Source organism: Astyanax mexicanus, chromosome 10 (genome assembly GCF_023375975.1).
Source record: "Astyanax mexicanus isolate ESR-SI-001 chromosome 10, AstMex3_surface, whole genome shotgun sequence".
Classification (NCBI taxonomy): domain Eukaryota; kingdom Metazoa; phylum Chordata; class Actinopteri; order Characiformes; family Acestrorhamphidae; genus Astyanax; species Astyanax mexicanus.
Window position 1 is genome coordinate 5,551,318 of NC_064417.1, and position 19,188 is coordinate 5,570,505.

Sequence of the window (19,188 nt, forward strand, 5' to 3'; positions counted from 1 at the left end):
GATTATAATATGTTTCTTGAGGAGTTTAAAGGAGCCTTTCTTGGGCTCAATTAAGATTCATTTGCATTCGACTAAGAGCACTGTCCACTGTGGTTGATAATGCCTTCTATGAAATATTCAGCTCTGGAAAAAAATAGGAGAATACTTCAGTTTCTGAATCAGTTTCTCTGATTTTGCTCTTTATAGGTATATGTTTGAGTAAAATGAACATTGCTGTTTTATTCTATAAACTACAGACAACATTTCTCCCAAATTACAAACAAAAATATTGTCATTTAGAGCATTTATTTGCAGAAAATGCGAAATGACATAAATAACAAAAAAAGATTCAGAGCTTTCAGACCTCAAATAATGCAGAACAAGAAAAGAAGTTCATATTCATAAAGTTTTAAGAGTTCAAAAATCAATATTTGGTGGAATAACCCTGGTTTTTAACCACAATTTTCATGCATCTTGGCATGTTCTCCTCCACCAGTCTTACACACTGCTTTTGAATAACTTTCAGCTTGGTTTGATGGGTTTGGTGTTTGGTAGAATTAGAGAAATCCATCATTTTTAAGTGGTCTCTCATTTTTTTCCAGAGCTGTAAATATCCTAAATCTATCAATATTGTTGGAATGAATATTCAACGTTCATATGTTTAACTATGTTAAAAATACCTTTTTTAACTGGGGGGGCTTATCTTTTATAATTTTTTTTTCACGTTTTTACAGTATACTGTATATTTATGTATCTGACATTCGGTTATCTCACCGTTTCTCGTGTGCGTCTCCTCCTTGTTGTTCTTCTGGCCCGTGGTTCTGTGCACCGAGGAGCTCCTGCCCGTGTTCAGCTTTCCGGAGCCGTCACTCGAAACCGAGCCGTCCTCGCTTGGCAACTTGCTGCTGGTAACCATGGAAACAGAGGCGCTGGTTAGTGGGCAGCATGGCGGGGGGGAGTGGGAGGGGGTGAGGGTTATACAGGGTTAGCGGCTGGCTGGCACAGCCCTCCGGGCCTGCTGTTAACCTGAGCTAATCCGCTCCACATCTCAGAACGCTGAGCACACACCTGTCAATGCTTCCTGTCTGGGTGATTCCGGAGCGTCTGAGAACAGGCCGTGATTTGACCTCCGAGAGAAAAACACACATCGCGGATCAAACACGCGATACCAAAAATACAGCGCTAATGATGTCCGCAGTCCAAATTGCTCCAATCCACACAGAAATGATGGAGCCGGCTCCGTGACATCACTATGAATCAGAAGAATCAGTGGTCTGTAATTGGTGGCAGGGTGAGTCGGGTTCATCAGAATGAATAGTGAAGCTGAAGAGCTCGGGAGAATAAAACAGAAGCAGATAGCATGATCTGCACATTACTGTAAATCTGCTAATCTCTCAGCCGTGCGTGACAACAATCTGCCAGCCACGGTACACTCATCCTGCTGGACATCATGTGCCCACACACACACACACACACACACACACACACACACACATATGAAAAACACACATTACACATTTACACATACATACACAAAACGACAGACAGACAGACAGATGCACCCATACTCACACTTTTAGAATACAAACACACACCTCACACACACACATTTGCGACACACACACACAAACACACACATGAAAAACACACATTAACAGTGTTCTCAAGTCTCACGCACCTCAGCGAGTTCACACGCTCACACGCCACACATGGTATTTCTCACGCTTGCCAAATCCATCGGCTGCATATTATAATGTACTCTCGTTGAGCCAATCAGAATATAGATCGCTCTGTTGTTAGGCAGACCAAGTCAAAGAGGGTGGAGTTTCAGCCAGAGTGTCAGGCGCAAAGAGCTGTCCGAGAGCTGTGTTCTGAAACACACGTCGGTGAACAACTGAAGGAGAATGGCGGGAAACACACCTCACACACACACATTTGCAACAGACACACACACACGAAAAACACACATTACACATTTACACACACACATACACACACACAAAAAAACACAGACAAAATACACACATTACACTTTTACACACTCATACACACACACAGACAGACAGACAGGTGCACCCATACTCACACTTTCAGAATACAAACACACACCTCACACACACACATTTGCAACACACAAACACACGAAAAACACACATTACACATTTACACACACACATACATAAAACAAACAGATGAAATACACACAAAAACACATTTACACACATACATACACACACAGACATACATACAGACAGACAGACAGACAGACAGGTGCACCCATACTCACACTTTCAGAATACAAACACACACCTCACACATGCACATTTGCAACACACACATACAGACACACACAGTCAGCATAACACAGGCAGACAGGCGGTTGGAGTGAACACACACACACACACACACACACACACTCTCGCATCTCTCCAGGAGCCCTCAGGCACACTGAATCATATATGACTCTGTAGCCAGGAGCATCTCACTCTCTCTCTCTCTCTCTTTCTATATATGTCTCTCTCTCACTTTAAATCTCTCACCGTCTGTTTCCCACTCTCTCTCTCTCTCTCTCCCTCTTCCTCTATTTCTCTCTCTTTCTTCTTCCTGCCTAGTTCCCTTTCTCTCTCTACTCCGCCCCCTTTACCCTCTCTTGCTCCTTCTTTATCTGTCTTTTAAGTTTTTTCCCCCTCTATCTATCCTTATACTTGTATTCTCTTTCCTCTTCTCTCGCTCAGTTTAAGCTTTTATCCACACCATCCTTCTCTCTCTCTTTTCTCCTCCATTCCCCCTCCTTTTCTTTGTTCTCCTCCTTTTAGAATTTATCCATCATCTCTCTCAGCTCTCCCTCTCTTTTGGCATCTTTCCCCACATTCCTCTTTCCATCTTTCTATAAATCTCTCACCCTCTTTTTTTTCTCCTTTTCCACATTTCTCTTCTTAGCCTCTATCAGTTTTCTCCTACCCTATCTCTCTCTATTGTTCTTTTCCAATATCTCTATTCAGTCTTTCTTTCTTTTCCTCCCTCACTCCTTTCACCCTCTAACTCATCTCTTTGTATGTTTCTTTCTTTTTTCTCTTCTATCTTTTTTCATCTTTCCTCACTTCTCTTCTCCGTCCTTTATCCATCATCTTTCTCCTTCTCTCTTTATTGTTTTTCCTCATATCTCTATCATCCATTTATTTCTCTCTCTCTCTCTCTCCTTCTTTCTCTCTCTCCCTCCCTCTCCCTCGCTATTTCTTTTCCCTTATATCACACTTCCTCTTTCCTCTATTCTCTTTTCATCCTTTAACCATATTCTCTCTCATATCTCTTTCTATTGTTCTTTTCCGATATATCTATTACTAACCTTTCCAATTATCTCTCTTTTTCATCATCTCTCTCTCTCTCTCTCTCTCTCTCTTTCTAATTACCCTTTTTTCCTCTTTTCATCTTATTCCCATCTCTGACTTTGTTCCTTTATTCCCCATTTTCTATGCTTTCCGTCTGTCTGTCTCTCTTTTCCACTATATTCTTTTCTCTGGTCTTCTTTCACCCTCTAAAGCCTCTTTTCCTCTTTCCTTACTCACTTTTTTCTAAGGTGAAATCCTTTGTCTCTCACTCTCTTTCACTCAATCACTTCCCCCCATGTTTCTATTTCTCTGCAATTCATTCCTTTTTCCTTCTTCCCCTTTTTTCTCTCTTTCCCTTCTCTCTCAGTCAGTTTTCTTCTCCCTTTTAAACCCCTATTCTCACTCTTCTTCTTATGAGCATTCTGCTTCTGCTTTTTCTGAGTAATTGTCTTAGCGGAGCTGCTCTTTTTTTTCTCTCGGCTTTTCCCCCCTTTAATCGCTTCACTCTGGAGGGAAAACGAAACATGGCACACGCTCTGAATGGTCCGAAACACATTCTGAAAGGGATTTGCACAAAAAGAGAGAGAGAAATGAAGCAAGAATGGCAGAATGAAAGCAATAAACAGAGAGCTGGTAGAGAACAGAAGACACAGTGCTGTGCTCTGAGCTGGAGCCCCTGGCAGTGCCAGCACAGGTGATGTCTGTAGGCGCCAGTCATTCCACAGGTATTAAAGCAATAAGCAATTCAGAATGAAATACTGGGCAAAGCACATTACGCAGCAGCTGCGGATACTTAAAGCCACAGTTTGGTGGGGAAGCAACGCATTTTTCACTAGTATAGTCAATCATCCAGGACATGTCTGGTGTGTAAAACATGTTTCTTTAATTTTGTCCTGAAGCTACAAGGTTAGTGTAGCAACCAGATCAAATACATCTAAACAATCAAGCTTCATTCAGACCTCTTTTTTCAAAACTACTCTACTACTCTAAAACCATGTAAAAGTTACTATCAGAAAAATAGTCACTGCTAAAAGCTTGATCAGCTTGATAAGCAGATAAAGCTTCTAATCTTCTAATCTTGACTGGAAATCCATATGCAGTAATGCCTTCTTTAAATTTGTATTAATTTGTAAATACAGTTAATAAGACATACATGTAAAATCCTTCACGGAATTCATTTTATAACTAATACAAACTGCATCAGATGGGATTCAACAACAGTAACACTCTGGCTTTTCCAACAAATTCTTGATTCTGGGTCATGGTCAAGTTCATGAACAAGTTATTGAGATCCTGAACTTTGTGATCCCCATCTTAGTCCTATACAGCTTGAATCTTTCAGCTGGAAACCAGCCAATCTGTGACTGATGATAGGTGACACTGAATGCTTGATTTTGTTTAAGTTTGTATAATTTGGTCCAGTGGACTAAGGCGCTGCCACTACAAGCGGGATATCGCTGGTTCGAATCCTGTTCATGCAGCTTTCCATCAGCTGCCTGGGCCTTGCTCTCTCTGGGTGGGTAAATGCCGTTTTTTTCCCACATCACTGCAAAGGGTGATGTCGATCAGCACGAGGCATCTGTGAGCTGATGTATCAGAACAGAGGGGATCAAAAAGAGGTGGAGTCTGACTTCACATGTATTGGAGGATGCATGTGCTAGTCTTCACCCTTCTGGTTCTGGGTTGGGGGGCATCAGTAGTGATGGGGGAGTCCTAATGAGTGGGTTGGGTAATTGGCCTTGTAAATTGGGGAATAAAAATGGGATAAAAAGTAGTAATATATGAAAAAAGCAATGAAAAATGATCTTATAAATACAAGAAGAAGGTCTGGTGTCCAAAAATAGTTCACTTTTCAGTTCGATTTAGCTCCCAAAGCTGTGACTTAGCACTATTGCTACACTGTAAAAATAAAAAAGTTGAGAAAACTCAAAATATTAAGGCAACTTACTGCACTACATTTTTGAGTTTTGAAAAAAAAAAAAAAAAAAAAAACATGCAGTTGTGCCAACCAGAAATCTTTAGCCCAGATCTTATGTATTAAAATTTTAAATATTAAATCTCACCAACTTAAAAATGTAATTTGTGTCTTTTGTTGGCCTGATTTAAATTCTACAAAATGTGTATTGCAAGTTTTGCTGACCATCCTTTAGGACCAACTAAAAAATTAGTTGCGCCAATAAAATGTTTTACATGAATCAAAATCTATTAGTGGGTGCAACGCTATACTTTTGTTAATTTAACATAGCAACTGGGTAACTTGGAATTTATGACTATCACATATCCACCTTATTGTCAGTTATGTAAAACTATTGCAATTAATGCAGATGTAAACAGACTGACTTGGCAACACAGAATATAGTAACCTGCTCTTACGAGCTTCAACACTGAGACCAGGCTGTTACTATTATATAACAAATATGCAAATTCCAAGAGAAGGCAGCTTTTGGAGAATGCTTACACACTGATGGTGAGTGAGAGGTGGAAGGACACACCCAATATGCAAATAGTGTGATTAACATTGCTCCATAGACCCCGATCAAATAAAGGGTCAAACTGAGCATGTGCAGAGTAGTTGGCATGGCCTCAACTAGGGTTAACTACAATAAGTAACTTTTGCCAACACAGATTATTTATTTGGACCAACTTTTAACAAGAAACTTCATAATGTAAGTTGGGGTGATTAGTTTGCTATATTTTAGGGTGCAATTCAATATTTCTCATTCAGCTGACTTAAAAATCACATTAAGCAAAACATTTTTTAGTTTTGTTTTTTTTACAGTGTAGCTGTGTTTATTAGCTGTTACTCTGCCTCCAGTACAAAACAAACATAACAAACACATCTACTGAAAATATCTATTTCCGATGGGTTTCCAATCTGACCTGTCTCTTTATAAAAACTAAAAAACAATAGAAAAATCCATGTTGTATAATTCCAGCTTTTGTGTTAGGTGAAGGACAATTACAGTGGCTTTTTGAGAGCTTTATTAGATAAGTAGACGGCAGCAGCAGCATTGAGGACTGTGAGGGATAAATCCAGACACAGGCACTGCAGTGAGGGAGAGACGGTGTGGGAAAATAGCCTGTCTAAAACAGCACAGGGTGTACAGCAGGGGAGAAGGTGAAGGAAAGAGCTGGAGCGTGGTGAGAATCTGAGAAGTTCATTCAAAGTACAGGCAGTGTTGCTTAAAATACAAAAAGACTCAACAGAGCAGAAACAAACATGTTGGTTCAGCTAAAACACAACAGAGAACGGTTATCGTTGGCAGACTTACTGCTGTATACTTTATCTACCCAAAGCAGTGTAACACAGCATCAATAAACTGAACCCACCCTCAGAAAATCAATAATGCTTCAATAGCTATTGAATCTGTTTTTAGATTGAGGGGAACGATTGATCCTTAGCTGTCGAGGACAATTACTGTCATTCTGCAATACATAGGATTTACACAACCAATGTCATGAGTGAGTTACATCATTTAATTACATTTACATTAAATTTACATTCTGTATCAGCAGACTTGACCCTCACTCGTTGGATGGCTTTCCATTCCTTTCATTGAGCACTCTTAAAAATAAAGGTGTATAAATGCTGTACAGTAGTAGAAGCACTTTAGGTTCCATAAAGATCCATGTTTGAAATACGCTGTGTTAATAATTCTTCCTCTGTGAAGTTATTCCCTGTGCACTTTATAGTTATATTATTTGCTACCTAGTAAACTAAATTGAAATAGCCTTTAACCTTTTTGACGAAGGCTGTTGACTAACTTTTTGGTTGGCCAAGCACAAAAAGCCCAAAACATTTCAAAAGTCTTCTATTCACAACTAGAAGTACTGAATCATTGAATCAATAATGGGATTTGAACTTATAATCTTGTGTTTGTTGATTAACTCTTGGAGTGATCTGCGATAGTAGCCCCAAAAATCCAAAAAGTCTTCTATTCACATCCAGAAAAACTAACTCGGCCGTGGGATTTGCACAAATATCCTTTTGGTTGTTGACCAACTTTCTGGGTGCTAAAACACAAAATGTTTAAAAATTTTTCTTGATTAGATACAACCAGGAGTACTGAATCATTAAATCAATAATGGGATTTGAACTTATAACCTTGTTAAATTCTATTCACAACTAGGAGAACTAACTCGCTTGTGAGATTTGAACCTATAGCCTTTTGGATATTGACTAACTTTCGGGTAGCAAAACCCAAAAACATGATGGGACTTGAACTTATAACCTTGTGTTTGTTGACTAACTCTTGGGGCGGTCCATTCCAAAAGCCTTAAAAATGCCAAAAAGTTTTCTATTCACAACCAGGAAAACTAACTCGCCCATGGGATTTGAACCCATAGCCTTTTGGTTGTTGACAAATATCTGGGTGACAAAACACACATACACACACACACATACACACACACAGAATTCCCTTGACTAGGTACAACCAGGAGTACTGAATCATTGAATTAATTATGGGATTTGAACTTATAACCTTGTGCTTGTTGACTAATTCTTGGTGTGGTCTGCTCCAAAAGCCCCAAAAATGTTTCTATTCACAATCAAGAGAACTAAGTTGGCCGTGGGAATTGTGCCCATAACCTTTTGGTTGTTGAAAAACTTTCTTGGTTCCAAAACAATTTTTTTATTCGTTTTTTTTTTTTTTTTAACCCTGACTAGATACAACCAGGGGTATTAAATCAGTAATGGGCTTTGAACCCATATTTTACCCAATCCAGGATTGTTCCAAAAAAACATTTCTTTTTCTCTATTTTTGTCTAACAACATAGCGAACAACTGGCAATACTCAACCAATTATGGGATTGAATCCATACCCTTGTGGATGTTAATTTTGTACATTTTAAGGTGGCCAGTGCCAAAATAATCGCAATACAACATAAATTAACATACAGTATGTTCAATCGAAACATTTGACATAGTTGTGGGGTTTTACCCCTGCATTTTACTATACAGAACAAAAATCTGAACAGTAAGATGTGGCCAGTATGAATCTAACATTTTTTTACGTGTTTTATTTTAATAAATAGCCTTAAAAACATGAAATCCAAACAATTTCAAGCAGAAGCATCTTGCAGAAATGCAGGCAGAAGAAATCTATGGGGGGTAAATACATGCTCGGGTGTCTAGGCAGGTCATAAATTGGCCCTAAAGCTGCCTAAAGGCCAGAGGCTTGTGAAAAAAAATGGCTTACTCTCACATTTACTGCCCACGTGATGCCAGGGCATAAATATGACATCACAGCCCGGTGAGTAGAGCTTAAGTAAGAGATGTGGCCTGGTGCATTTTATGACTCTGACAGCCTTCTGGGTGTTTGCAGCAGGCACGGCACAGCACAGCACACACACACGCATATATATACATACACACACACATATATACACACACAGTGTTTAGTGGCTGATAAATTTTCCTCCAGCTTTTTACATTTGCATTTTTACGCAGGGTGGGGTGGGTGAGGGGAGTAAATAAAACTAAAAGCAAATCTCTTCCAGGATCCTAGAAGAAGGAATGGCTAAAATCTCTGATGCACTAAGAGGGGAAATTATCGCTGAAGAAATAAATGTTTCCCGCAACCCACTGACGTCCTTAAACGCCTGCGATTCCTGTGCACCAAAGCTGTTTTTGAACAGGCTTCTAAATATACAGCCAGACGGTAATTACTTTGTTCTTGAGCCCATGGCAGCGCAGCTCTTTGTTCAGTGCTTCCCTCTCCCTGAGCATCGTTTTTTACCCACTTCCCCGCTGCGCCGCATCATAACTATATGGTCAAACCTGAGGGATAAACGATCCACAAATACAGCAAGGTGAAAAAAAAAATGTTCCAGATATGATCAGCATGAATGCAGTGCTCCTCTACTGTTTCTGGTGTTGTTTAGATCCACTGTAATATATATATATATGTACTAACCTGCGATGCATCTCCGTGGTGGACTGCAGTCTTTTGGAGGCGGTGCCGTCCTGCAGCACGCCCTTGTCCTGTGTGAGAGGGGCGTCCCGTACCGGTAGAGACAGGACCAGGGTCTCTTTAGTGACGGCAAGTCCTTCCTCGCCCTGCTGACCCATGTGCTGCTTAGCGTAGTCAAAACCCTGCACCGGCTACAGGAGAGAAGAGGAGAGGAGAGGAGAGGAGAGAAGAGAAGAGAAGAGAAGAGAAGAGAAGAGAAGAGAAGAGAAGAGAAGAGAGGTAACGACAAGAGAACAGAGCAGAAGAGAAAAGAATGGAACGGGAGAGAAGTATTTATAGGGGAGAAGAGAAGAGAAGAGAAGAAGTGCAGAGAAAAGATCAGAAAATGAGACAAAAGAAATAGAGATGACAGGATAAGACAAGAGAAAAGAAGAGTGTAAAGATAAGATGAGAAGACAAGGAGAGAAAAAGAAGAGAAGAAAGAAAGGGGAAATAGAAAAAAGAGAAGATGGGAGAAGAGAAGAGAAATAGAGATGACAGAATGAGGCATGAGAAAAGAAATAGAGACAATAAGAAATGAGATAACAGAAGAGATGAGAGAAAAAAACAGAAGCAAAAGATAAGGGAGAAGAGAAGAGAAAAGAAAAGAGTGTGAAAAGAGTAAAAGATGAGATGAGAAAAGGAGAAAAAAGAGAAAAGGTAAAGAGAGAATGGGGAAATAGAAAATAAGAGAAGATGGGAGAGGAGGAGAGAAACAAAGAAAAGAGAAGAAAATAGAAGAGAGAAAAAGCAGAAGGTAAGGGAAAAGAGAAGAGCAGAGAAGAAAGAGAAGAGAAGAGAGTATGATACAAAAGAAAAGAGTGATAGATAAAATAAGATCAGAAGAGGAGAAGAAAAGAGAGAAAATGGAAAGATAAAGGAGAAAGAATAGAAGAGAAACAAGGAGAAGAGAAGAAAATAGAAGAGAGGAAAGAGCAGAAGATATGGTAGAAGAGAAGAGAAGAGAAGGGAAGAGAAGAAAAGAGAGAAAAGAGCAGGAGATATGGTAGAAGAGAAGAGAAGAGAGAAAAAGGAAATAAAGAGAAGATAAGAGAAGAGAAGAGAGCAGGAGATGTGGTAGAAGAGAAGAGAAGAGAGAAAAAAGAAATAAAGAGAAGAGAAGAGAATAGAAGAGAAGAGAGCAGGTGATATGGTAGAAGAGAAGAGAAGAGAAGAGAGCAGGTGATATGGTAGAAGAGAAGAGAAGAGAAGAGAGCAGGTGATATGGTAGAAGAGAAGAGAAGAGAGCAGGAGATATGGTAGAAAAAAGAAATAAAGAGAAGAGGAGGGGAGAGAAGAGGAGAGAAGAGAAGAGAAGAGAAGAGAAGATGGGTTATGTGAGGTTTGGAGGGAGATATAATAAGCACCTTTGGAGAGTTGGCATTAGGTTTCACTCAGCGCCGGTCTGTTGGCCACTGTGATTTATTAATGCACTCTGACTGCTCTCGCTCTGACTGTATTTCACACAGCCCGTATACGACACACCTCCCCGCCATGAGACATTTAATGCAGAAAAGCTAAGAAAGCTGGCTGAACCTCTCCTTATGATGAATTATGGATCTCTCTGGGGCCAGGAGAACATGCGGATATCAGAGCGTCGCTCCGGTTTTAAGGAGATGCACATTTACGCTGTGTGGCGTCACTTTGAGGAAGCAAACAGGGAAATATAAACAGTCAAGAGCGTTTAATAATTCAGGACTTTTGCACTTTGCAGCTGACGCCGCTGTCACGCGCATCTTCCAGAAGAATCAATCCAGTTCTACCTTTCCCACACCTCCACGCAGCAAGGAGATGGTTCTAAATTTAGATAGGGTCGAGCTAATCCACAGAGACAGCTTTCTCCATTAAGAAACACTAGCGCTGGGATTTGTGCTAGACACTGACCTTGGGCTGCACATGTTCTCTGCCTTTCTAATGTAATTCGCATGTACTGAGTACAGCTATAATTCACTTGGGGGCATCAATTCACTGGAATATCATTAGAGGAACCTGGCCTTTCCATTTCCACCTACAAGGAAAGTGTGTAACTGTCCATGAACCCCTTCACCAGTCTCAGCTCAGTGCCAGTCGTGTTTCAGGCATATACTGTGGATGTGGATGGGTGATATTGCAAAAAAAAATAACATCATGGTACATGAAAAGACTCTCTTTTCAATACAATCTTAAAAATAAAGGCACTGTTGGTGCCATAGGAGAACCACTTTGGTATCATGTAGAACAGGGGTCGGCAATAAAGCTTGGGTCGGGGGCCAGAATTTTTTCTAAACCATTGTATGGTGGGCCACAAAAAAATATATATTGTTTTGAAAAATAAGACAACAGACTAGTAGCTCTCCAGCCCAGAGGGTTGTTGAACCCAATTGCAGAACAGTTGATCTCAAAGCAGTTCAACCCAAGAAGAAAGTAAAAAAAAAAAAAAAAACCCAGTGCTCCTCATGCGGGATCGAACCTGTGTCGTCAGGGTCACTTTCCAATACACTACCGCTGCCCTGGCTAGTAAATTGGGACACGGCCGGGAAAAAATGCCCTTATAAGGAGATAGAGAGCCCAAGAACGAGCGGTAAAACAAGAACGGGTAGAAACTAAGCGTGTCACGCCGAGCGCGACAGAGACAGACAGGGGAGGAGTGAAAACAAAAGCTCACCAGAGAATCATTTTATTTCATTATATTTCAGTATAGTTCAAACTACCTTAAGGGCCAGATGTTTCATATTGGTTGCTGGAATATCATTGATTTCTTGTATTAAAAAAGTGAACCCTTAGGGTCACTGGATAGTTCAAAAGTAGCATGAATCCAGTTATTAGCACTATAATATATTAATTAGCACTATAATAATTAATACTTCTAAGAATTAAGGCAATGGTATTGGACTTGTATCATTGGTTTAAATATGTATTTTATAAGATACATGTAATTACTGTTTACGCCCATCATGAACATAGTATTAAGACATTAGCAATAATAATAATAATAATAATAATAATAATAATAATAATAATAATACATTCAGCAAGCAATTTACAGTATTAGGAAGGCCTGTACACCAACTAACAGTAACAATGCAAGTATCTAATATTTAAATTGTGTACCAGCAGTACCATACGTAAAGTCAAGAAGATATGGGTCAGCAGCTTCAGAAAATATTCACATCAACCACCAGAACAATGGAGAAAAAACGGTGTCCTTCATTCTTTACTCATTACACTGTAATATGTAAAATATCCAGTGTTAGGGTTTGATTCATCAGTTCTGTATTGAAATGCCTCATTCACAAGAGAATGGTTATGACTGGTTAGAGCTGACAGAAAGGCTACTGTAACTCAGAAATCCACTCTGAACTCACTCTGTACTGTGATGAGACCAAAGCATCTCAGAGAGAACAACAATGTGTCCAACCCAGAGGAAGATGAGCTACAACCGCAGAACACCATGTCAATTGCCAATGTCAAGAAAGGTGTGGCGGAAATGTAGTCTGGACTGATGAATCTGCTTTTCTCCTCAAATATGCAGATAGTAGGGTCAAAGATTTGTTGCCAAACAGCACAGATCCAGGGTAAATAGTCCAGCCTGGTCAATATGGTGTAATGGTTTGGGAATGTTATCTTGGTACAGTTTTGGCCATCAATACCAATCAATCACTGCATGAGTGACACAACCCTTTTGAGGGGAGTGCTGTTGCTGACCTTGTGAATCCCTTCATGGCCACAGATAACATCTTCTAACATCTTCTTTGTAACGAAGCAACAAAGAAACAGGTTTTATGACTGCAGTGTTTCTCAGTGGTGATTTTTCCCAGTCAGCAGATTTAAATCCAATAAAGCACCTTTAGGATAAGGTCCTACAGGACGTTCACAGCATTAAGGATCTTTTAAAACATCGGCAGGAAGACTGTGTATGCTGTGTATGCAATCATATCAACATGGAACAAAGGAATCGCAAAAATACATTTTTCCATCATCTAGTGAAATCCATGCTATTGAGGATGTTGTGGACAAAAAACGAGGCCCAGCCCTGGATATTACTTCTTCTTCTACTAAATAAATTACTTGGCAAGTGTGTATATATGTGTGTGTATATATATATATATATATATATATATATATATATATATATATATAGCTCTGAAAAAAAAATAAGTTTCTGAATCCATTTCTCTGATTTTACTATTTAAAGGTATATGTTATTATTGTTTTATTCTAACAATGAACAACATTTCTCCCAAATTCCAAAAACAAATATTGTCATTTAGAGCATTTATTTGCAGAAAATGAGAAATGGCTTTCAGACCTCAAATAATGCAATGAAAACAAGTTCATATTGATAAAGTTTTAATGGAATAACCCTGGTTTTTAATCACAGTTTTCATGCATCTTGTTATGTTCTCCTCCACCAGTCTTACACACTGCTTTTGGATAATAACGTAAAGCCACTTCTTGTGCAAAAATTTAAGCAGTTCAGTTTGGTTTGATGGCTTGTGATCATCCATCTTCCTCTTGATTATATTCCAGAGGTTTGTAATTTGGTAAAATCAAATAAACATTTTTAAGTGGTCTCTTATTTTTTTTCAGAGCTCCATATATTTTTATTTTCAGAGCTCCATATATATATACACATATGCATATTCATATGTGTCAGTAAGCATGATCCTCCGATGACTAATCCACAGCACATGCCCTCCGTTCCACAAACAGGCCAGGAAAACATGGACTGCACAAACATATCGGCAGGTAGAAGGCAAAAAAGCACACATGCAGACAGACATGCAATTGATCCGCAGCGTTGGGTTGCCACGCTCTAAAATACGCATTCATCTCTGGCAGTCGACTGCTGTCACCCACACTGCCGTGTTCCGTCTCGCTGTGCTGTCCTGGTTTCGGCTCAACGGCCCTTTTATACAACACGTCCACACGTTTCCTCTAATGCTGCCGCGCTTGCAGAGGCGGCTCTGTGGCGAAACTGGAACGTTCCTCTAACGTAGCGGCAGATACGCAAAAAATTTACCTAAACTAAAATACGCACCAGTGAGCCGGGTTCCTGAAAGCGAACCTTAATACGATTGAGCGCTCAGGGTTCTCCTGATTGGAAAAGCAGAAGGAGAGGGTGCGAGATCAAAGCCGAGGCCTCGATTAGCATAATTACTATGAATTGCACATTTCATCAGCTGCCGTTCCAAACCGCCATAGTTACTTCACAGTTAATACCTATTCAGCCCTCAGCTCTGTTGTCCCCAGAAAGCCTGCAATTTGCCAAAAAACTGAAGAAGAGCCGAAGAACGTCTACTGTTTAAAACAGTGGTGTGTTAAAATCTCAAAAAGTGCACATTACATCACTGTACACATTTTATTTCTAATCATAAAGGCTATTAAAGTGCAATGTGAATTTCCTTTGCATTGGTGTAAATAAAGAAGTTTGAAGTATGAGTCCTGAAACACTCTTAATAATAGGATACTGAAATTTAGTGACTATCACTTAAGGGAGCGTAGAGAAAATACGAGACACAATGAGTAATGAATAACTATATTAAACAGATAAATAATGAATTAATCTACTAAACCTTCTTAAGTTGTGACCTTTTGATGTCATTGTTATATTTAAATAAATGTATTGGCTGGGGATTTAAAAAAAATAATTATTCAAATCAATCTTTAGTGAAATGATCTGATATTGATTCATATAAATCTGTCAAATCGAATAAAAATCAGAATTCAAAACGAATTGAGACCTCGTGTATCAGAACTCAGGAAATCAATGGTGATATCCAGTCCTAATCTATATCGATTTTACCATTGGACTGACATCATGTGGTTACATTTCAGGAAAGTTAATTAAATTTATTCATAAATTGGAGCTCATTGCAGGAGAGGAACACAATTAGCATAGAGGCATTTTGCCATGAACTTGGTCAAATAAATGTGAATTTTAATACAATTTTAATAATTAAAAAAGAATTTTAAAAAGTTCAGTAAAAATAAAAACAGTCCAGTAAATATTGTAAAATATAAAAGAGAGTTTTTTGTAAGTTTGTAATGTTCTTGTAATGTGACTGAAACATTTGGTTAAGATGTTAACTCAATTAACATATGTAACAATACAACTGCGGTTGTAAAATTACTTTAAAATACCTTGTTTGGTTTTAAGATTTTTTTGAAAACTCAGCATTTCTGAAATTATCTCCATCCACAGGAGCACACAAAATACCCCTACAACCCCTAGAACACATGCTGTGTGCATGCCAGCCCAGCAAGGGGTGCTAACACCTCAGAAAAGTTTGTTGTAAAATATGCCAAAGAAGCAGTGTAACAGCCAAAACAGACCTAAATACAGTGCACAGTATTTTATACAGACACAGGCCTCCAAACCTTGGCCTGTTAAATAGTATAGAATTAGAATTCTATAGTTTAGAATTAAATAGTTTAGAAAACTAAAAACTGTTTTTTAAAACTTCTCAGTCACCTAAAACACTTGTTTGATTGTGTGGATAATTTTTTAAACTATTCAGACACATGTGAACAGGGCCCCAGTATCACTACTACATAACAATTCCCTACATTTCCCTACACAAGATGAATTAGGTGCACCAGAGCAAGAAAAACACTACTGTAATGCGAAGAAGCTCCAGGACTGGCATGGGGAATATGATAATATGAATTTTATAGTAATAATGACTTCTGGTGTTAATCTTTGCCCCTGGCCCTGGGCCTTAGCTTATTTTCCTCCAATGCTCCATTGCTTTTTTTTCTTCCAATTTCACCCCCAGCCCACACAGCCCTACTAATCAATCACCTTGATCGATCACCTTTCTCCATACAGCCATTGATTTCACACAAAGCACTGGCAGCCAGAGAGAGAGAGGGAGGGACAAACAGAGAGAGAGAGAGAGAGAGAGAGAGAGAAAAGGCCAGGCTACAAACATGCAACCAAACACCATGCACACACAACACCACAGCAGGCAGTACCTGGTGATGGTAGCTTCCATCTCTCCGATATGAAGTCTGGGCAAAAGAAGGATGAAACTCAAACTTCTCTTACAAGACAACAACACAGTGATCTTTCACATGCACATAGTGATTGTGCTCTGTGCATTACAACAAGACTAAGGTGAACACAGTGAGGATTGTGTAATATCAGGTTTATAACACAGCTTGCATTATGTCCATAGTCTGAGCTACTTTACCATCTATTCAGGGCATCTGTCTGCTTACTTTATGATTACTTTGTTGCTCTATTTAATCGAATCACTTTTACTCTCACTCTGAGATGTTCAGGAAATTTCAACACCAAACAGGAACAGCACGCTGGGCTGTTTCTTCTATTTACTTTGACTTTTATTTCCTTGTACACAGTATAAACCCAATATATTTCAAGTTCTATCTGGTCAACTTAATTTCATTTCTTAACATACATCCATTCCTGCATTTCAGGGTTGCAACACATTTAAAAAAAGATGGGATGGGTGCAACTCAGAGCTAGTAAAGAGGTAAAAAATAATAAATAATGATGTGATATAAAAGAAGTGATGTCAATATATGACTGCAGTTGAGATATAAACCATGTCCCAAACTTTTTCTCCCGGGACTCAGGCCCCATACATCCATATATACCCCCTTTTTATGTTTAAGAACAATGTTTCTCAAAGAAAGAACCTCCTTCTGCAGAGGTTTTTCTATATATATGTTTGCAATGTCTTTTCTACACTAGTGGTGGTGGTAAGAAACCTTGGTAAGCAACCCTACTGCAGCTCAGTGATTACCTGTTCAGCAGAAAAAATAGCCAGCTTTTCCATTCCCATGGCTGCAGTAACACTGTTTGCGTGCTGCTGTCTATCAACCCGGTGTGAGGAAATAGGACTGGGGGAATGGGGTTGGGCAGGTTCTCAAGCCACAATCCACACAGATTAAATAAAAACATACTGCCCGGTGCTTTAACTTGGCATGTATCCTTAGTAACTGATGATACATACTGATCATGTTATGAGTTACTACTGACAAAATAATCCTTAATAGTCTTTTAACAGGGATGCCGAGTGGTCCAGCGATCTTAAACATTGCCACTATGATTGGGATTTCTCTCAGGGTTCGAATCCCGGTTATGCAGCTGGCCATCAGCTGCCAGAGACCTGAGAGAGCACAATTGGCCTTGCTCTCTCTGGGTGGGTAGATGCCGCTCTTTCCTCACATCACTCCCAGGGGGATGTTAGTCAGAGGCGGTTGAAAGAGGCGGTGATGACAATGTGATGGCAATGTGATGGCAATGTGATGGCAATATAAAGCTAAGTAACAGCTGAATGGGTGGGGCAATTAGCCTAGCTAAACTGGGGGAAAATGGGAAAAGAAAATGAAAGGTTGAACAGACAAGACATGAAGTATTTTGGCTTTAAACTGTCTGCAATTAAATAAAAGACAAAGGAAATGTAAGAAACACTGCTTTTTATTTGCATTATCTTTTTTGATTTGGCAATATGCATTTGAGCTTCAGTTAAACTACGTCTTTAACAACCAAAACGCTACATAGTTAGACAGTAAGGCCTTTGCTATGATCAGAAGTGGTTTCTCCAGTTAGTAATGGACATAATGCAGCAGGGTGGAGTGTTTGTTGGAGTGTTTGTGGGCTGTCTTAAGGTGGAATATACCTTTGTGCGTGGGTGGAAGCCACGGAAGGCGCTGGTCTTGAAGACGGTGCGGTTCCTCCGGCATATGATAGCAACTGCCATGACAACCACCACCATCACCAACGACACCGGTGTCAGGACCGCCAGGATCCAGAGGTTACTGGGTACGCTCTTCACTACGGCTGATTATATAAACACACAAACACACACATACACACACAGACACACACAGAATGAACATTAATCAATCTACTTGTTCATAATGTTTGCACATAATTACAAGCACATCCATCCACTCTTCCCTCTCTCTCTCTCTCTCTCTCTCTCTCTTTCTCTCTCTCTCACACCCAGACTAATCCAGGCTCCCTCTGTCTGGAGCTGTCTCTGGTTAGCTCATAATGAGCTGAAACAATGAAAAAAAAAAGCAGTTTGTGCTGTAGCTCTTTATCTGGAAGATTAGGCCCTCCCCAGTGGGGCTGTGTTTGTGTTTGGTGTGTGTTTAATTTGACAAGGCTGGGGCTTTGCAGAGCTCAGAGAGCAGCGCTGGTCTGGACGCCGCAGCCAAAAGCTCGGCTACTACAGAACTCAACACTTCTGGCTCCAATCCATACATTACTACAGGAGAGCAGGAGAGAGAAACAGGCAAACTTCAAATTCAAAGGATGAATGAAGAGCAGCTAAGAAACAGCCTGAGATGAGTTTCCCAAAAATGATCACGCTATAGTCATCATCCCAAGAAATATGTTCAGTGATAGGCAACCATGTATGGCCATAACCAAAATCTGTCCACTAATTAAAACACTTTTTAAGCTTTAAAGAGTACACATATTAATTATGAGAATTATCATGTATTGGTATATTCAAAAGAATCATTTTTTTTTTCATTTTCATTCGTTAAACATTATTATTTTAATTATTATTAGTAGTAACAGTGTTTTAGCTACATATACATTACCAATCAAAATATTGGACACCCAATCTTTATCCAATATTTATATTTTTTTCCTACACTGTACATTAACCCTTTGAATCATAGACTTTTTGGTTTTGGTGTGTTTTTTCTCTGTTTTTTGTTTTCAGTTCCTCTTTCAGGTCTTATAACACAGTAATTACATCAGACAGATTTTCCTGGAACTGATCATGTTTTGGTCAAAATTTTACCGAGCGTCTTTTTTTGTTATTATTATTATTTTTGAATGCATCGACTTTTAAATATATTCACACCTAAGATATCTTTTCAAAAATGGTTAGACTAGAGTTTTTATCAGTTGAAAGCATAAGAATATTGATGATAGTTCATTACATGGTTTATTAATT

At 39.3% G+C, this 19,188-nt stretch overlaps 1 protein-coding gene across 6 annotated transcripts in view; it reads right to left on the bottom strand.

Moving 5' to 3' along the window:
- The window catches only part of kiaa1549la (KIAA1549-like a), a 96,796-nt gene that overhangs the window by 21,304 nt on the left and 56,304 nt on the right, over positions 1–19,188 (bottom strand). For 3 of the 6 annotated variants that reach the window (XM_022683821.2, XM_022683824.2, XM_022683820.2), the window contains exons 11-14: positions 17,893–18,053; positions 16,220–16,255; positions 9,227–9,414; positions 754–884 (exon numbers count right to left, since the gene is read on the bottom strand). In XM_022683821.2, coding sequence (XP_022539542.2) covers positions 754–884; positions 9,227–9,414; positions 16,220–16,255; positions 17,893–18,053 — 516 coding nt within the window. The remainder of the gene's footprint in view (positions 1–753; positions 885–9,226; positions 9,415–16,219; positions 16,256–17,892; positions 18,054–19,188) is intronic. The other 3 variants (XM_022683825.2, XM_022683822.2, XM_022683826.2) reach the window with 2 other exon arrangements.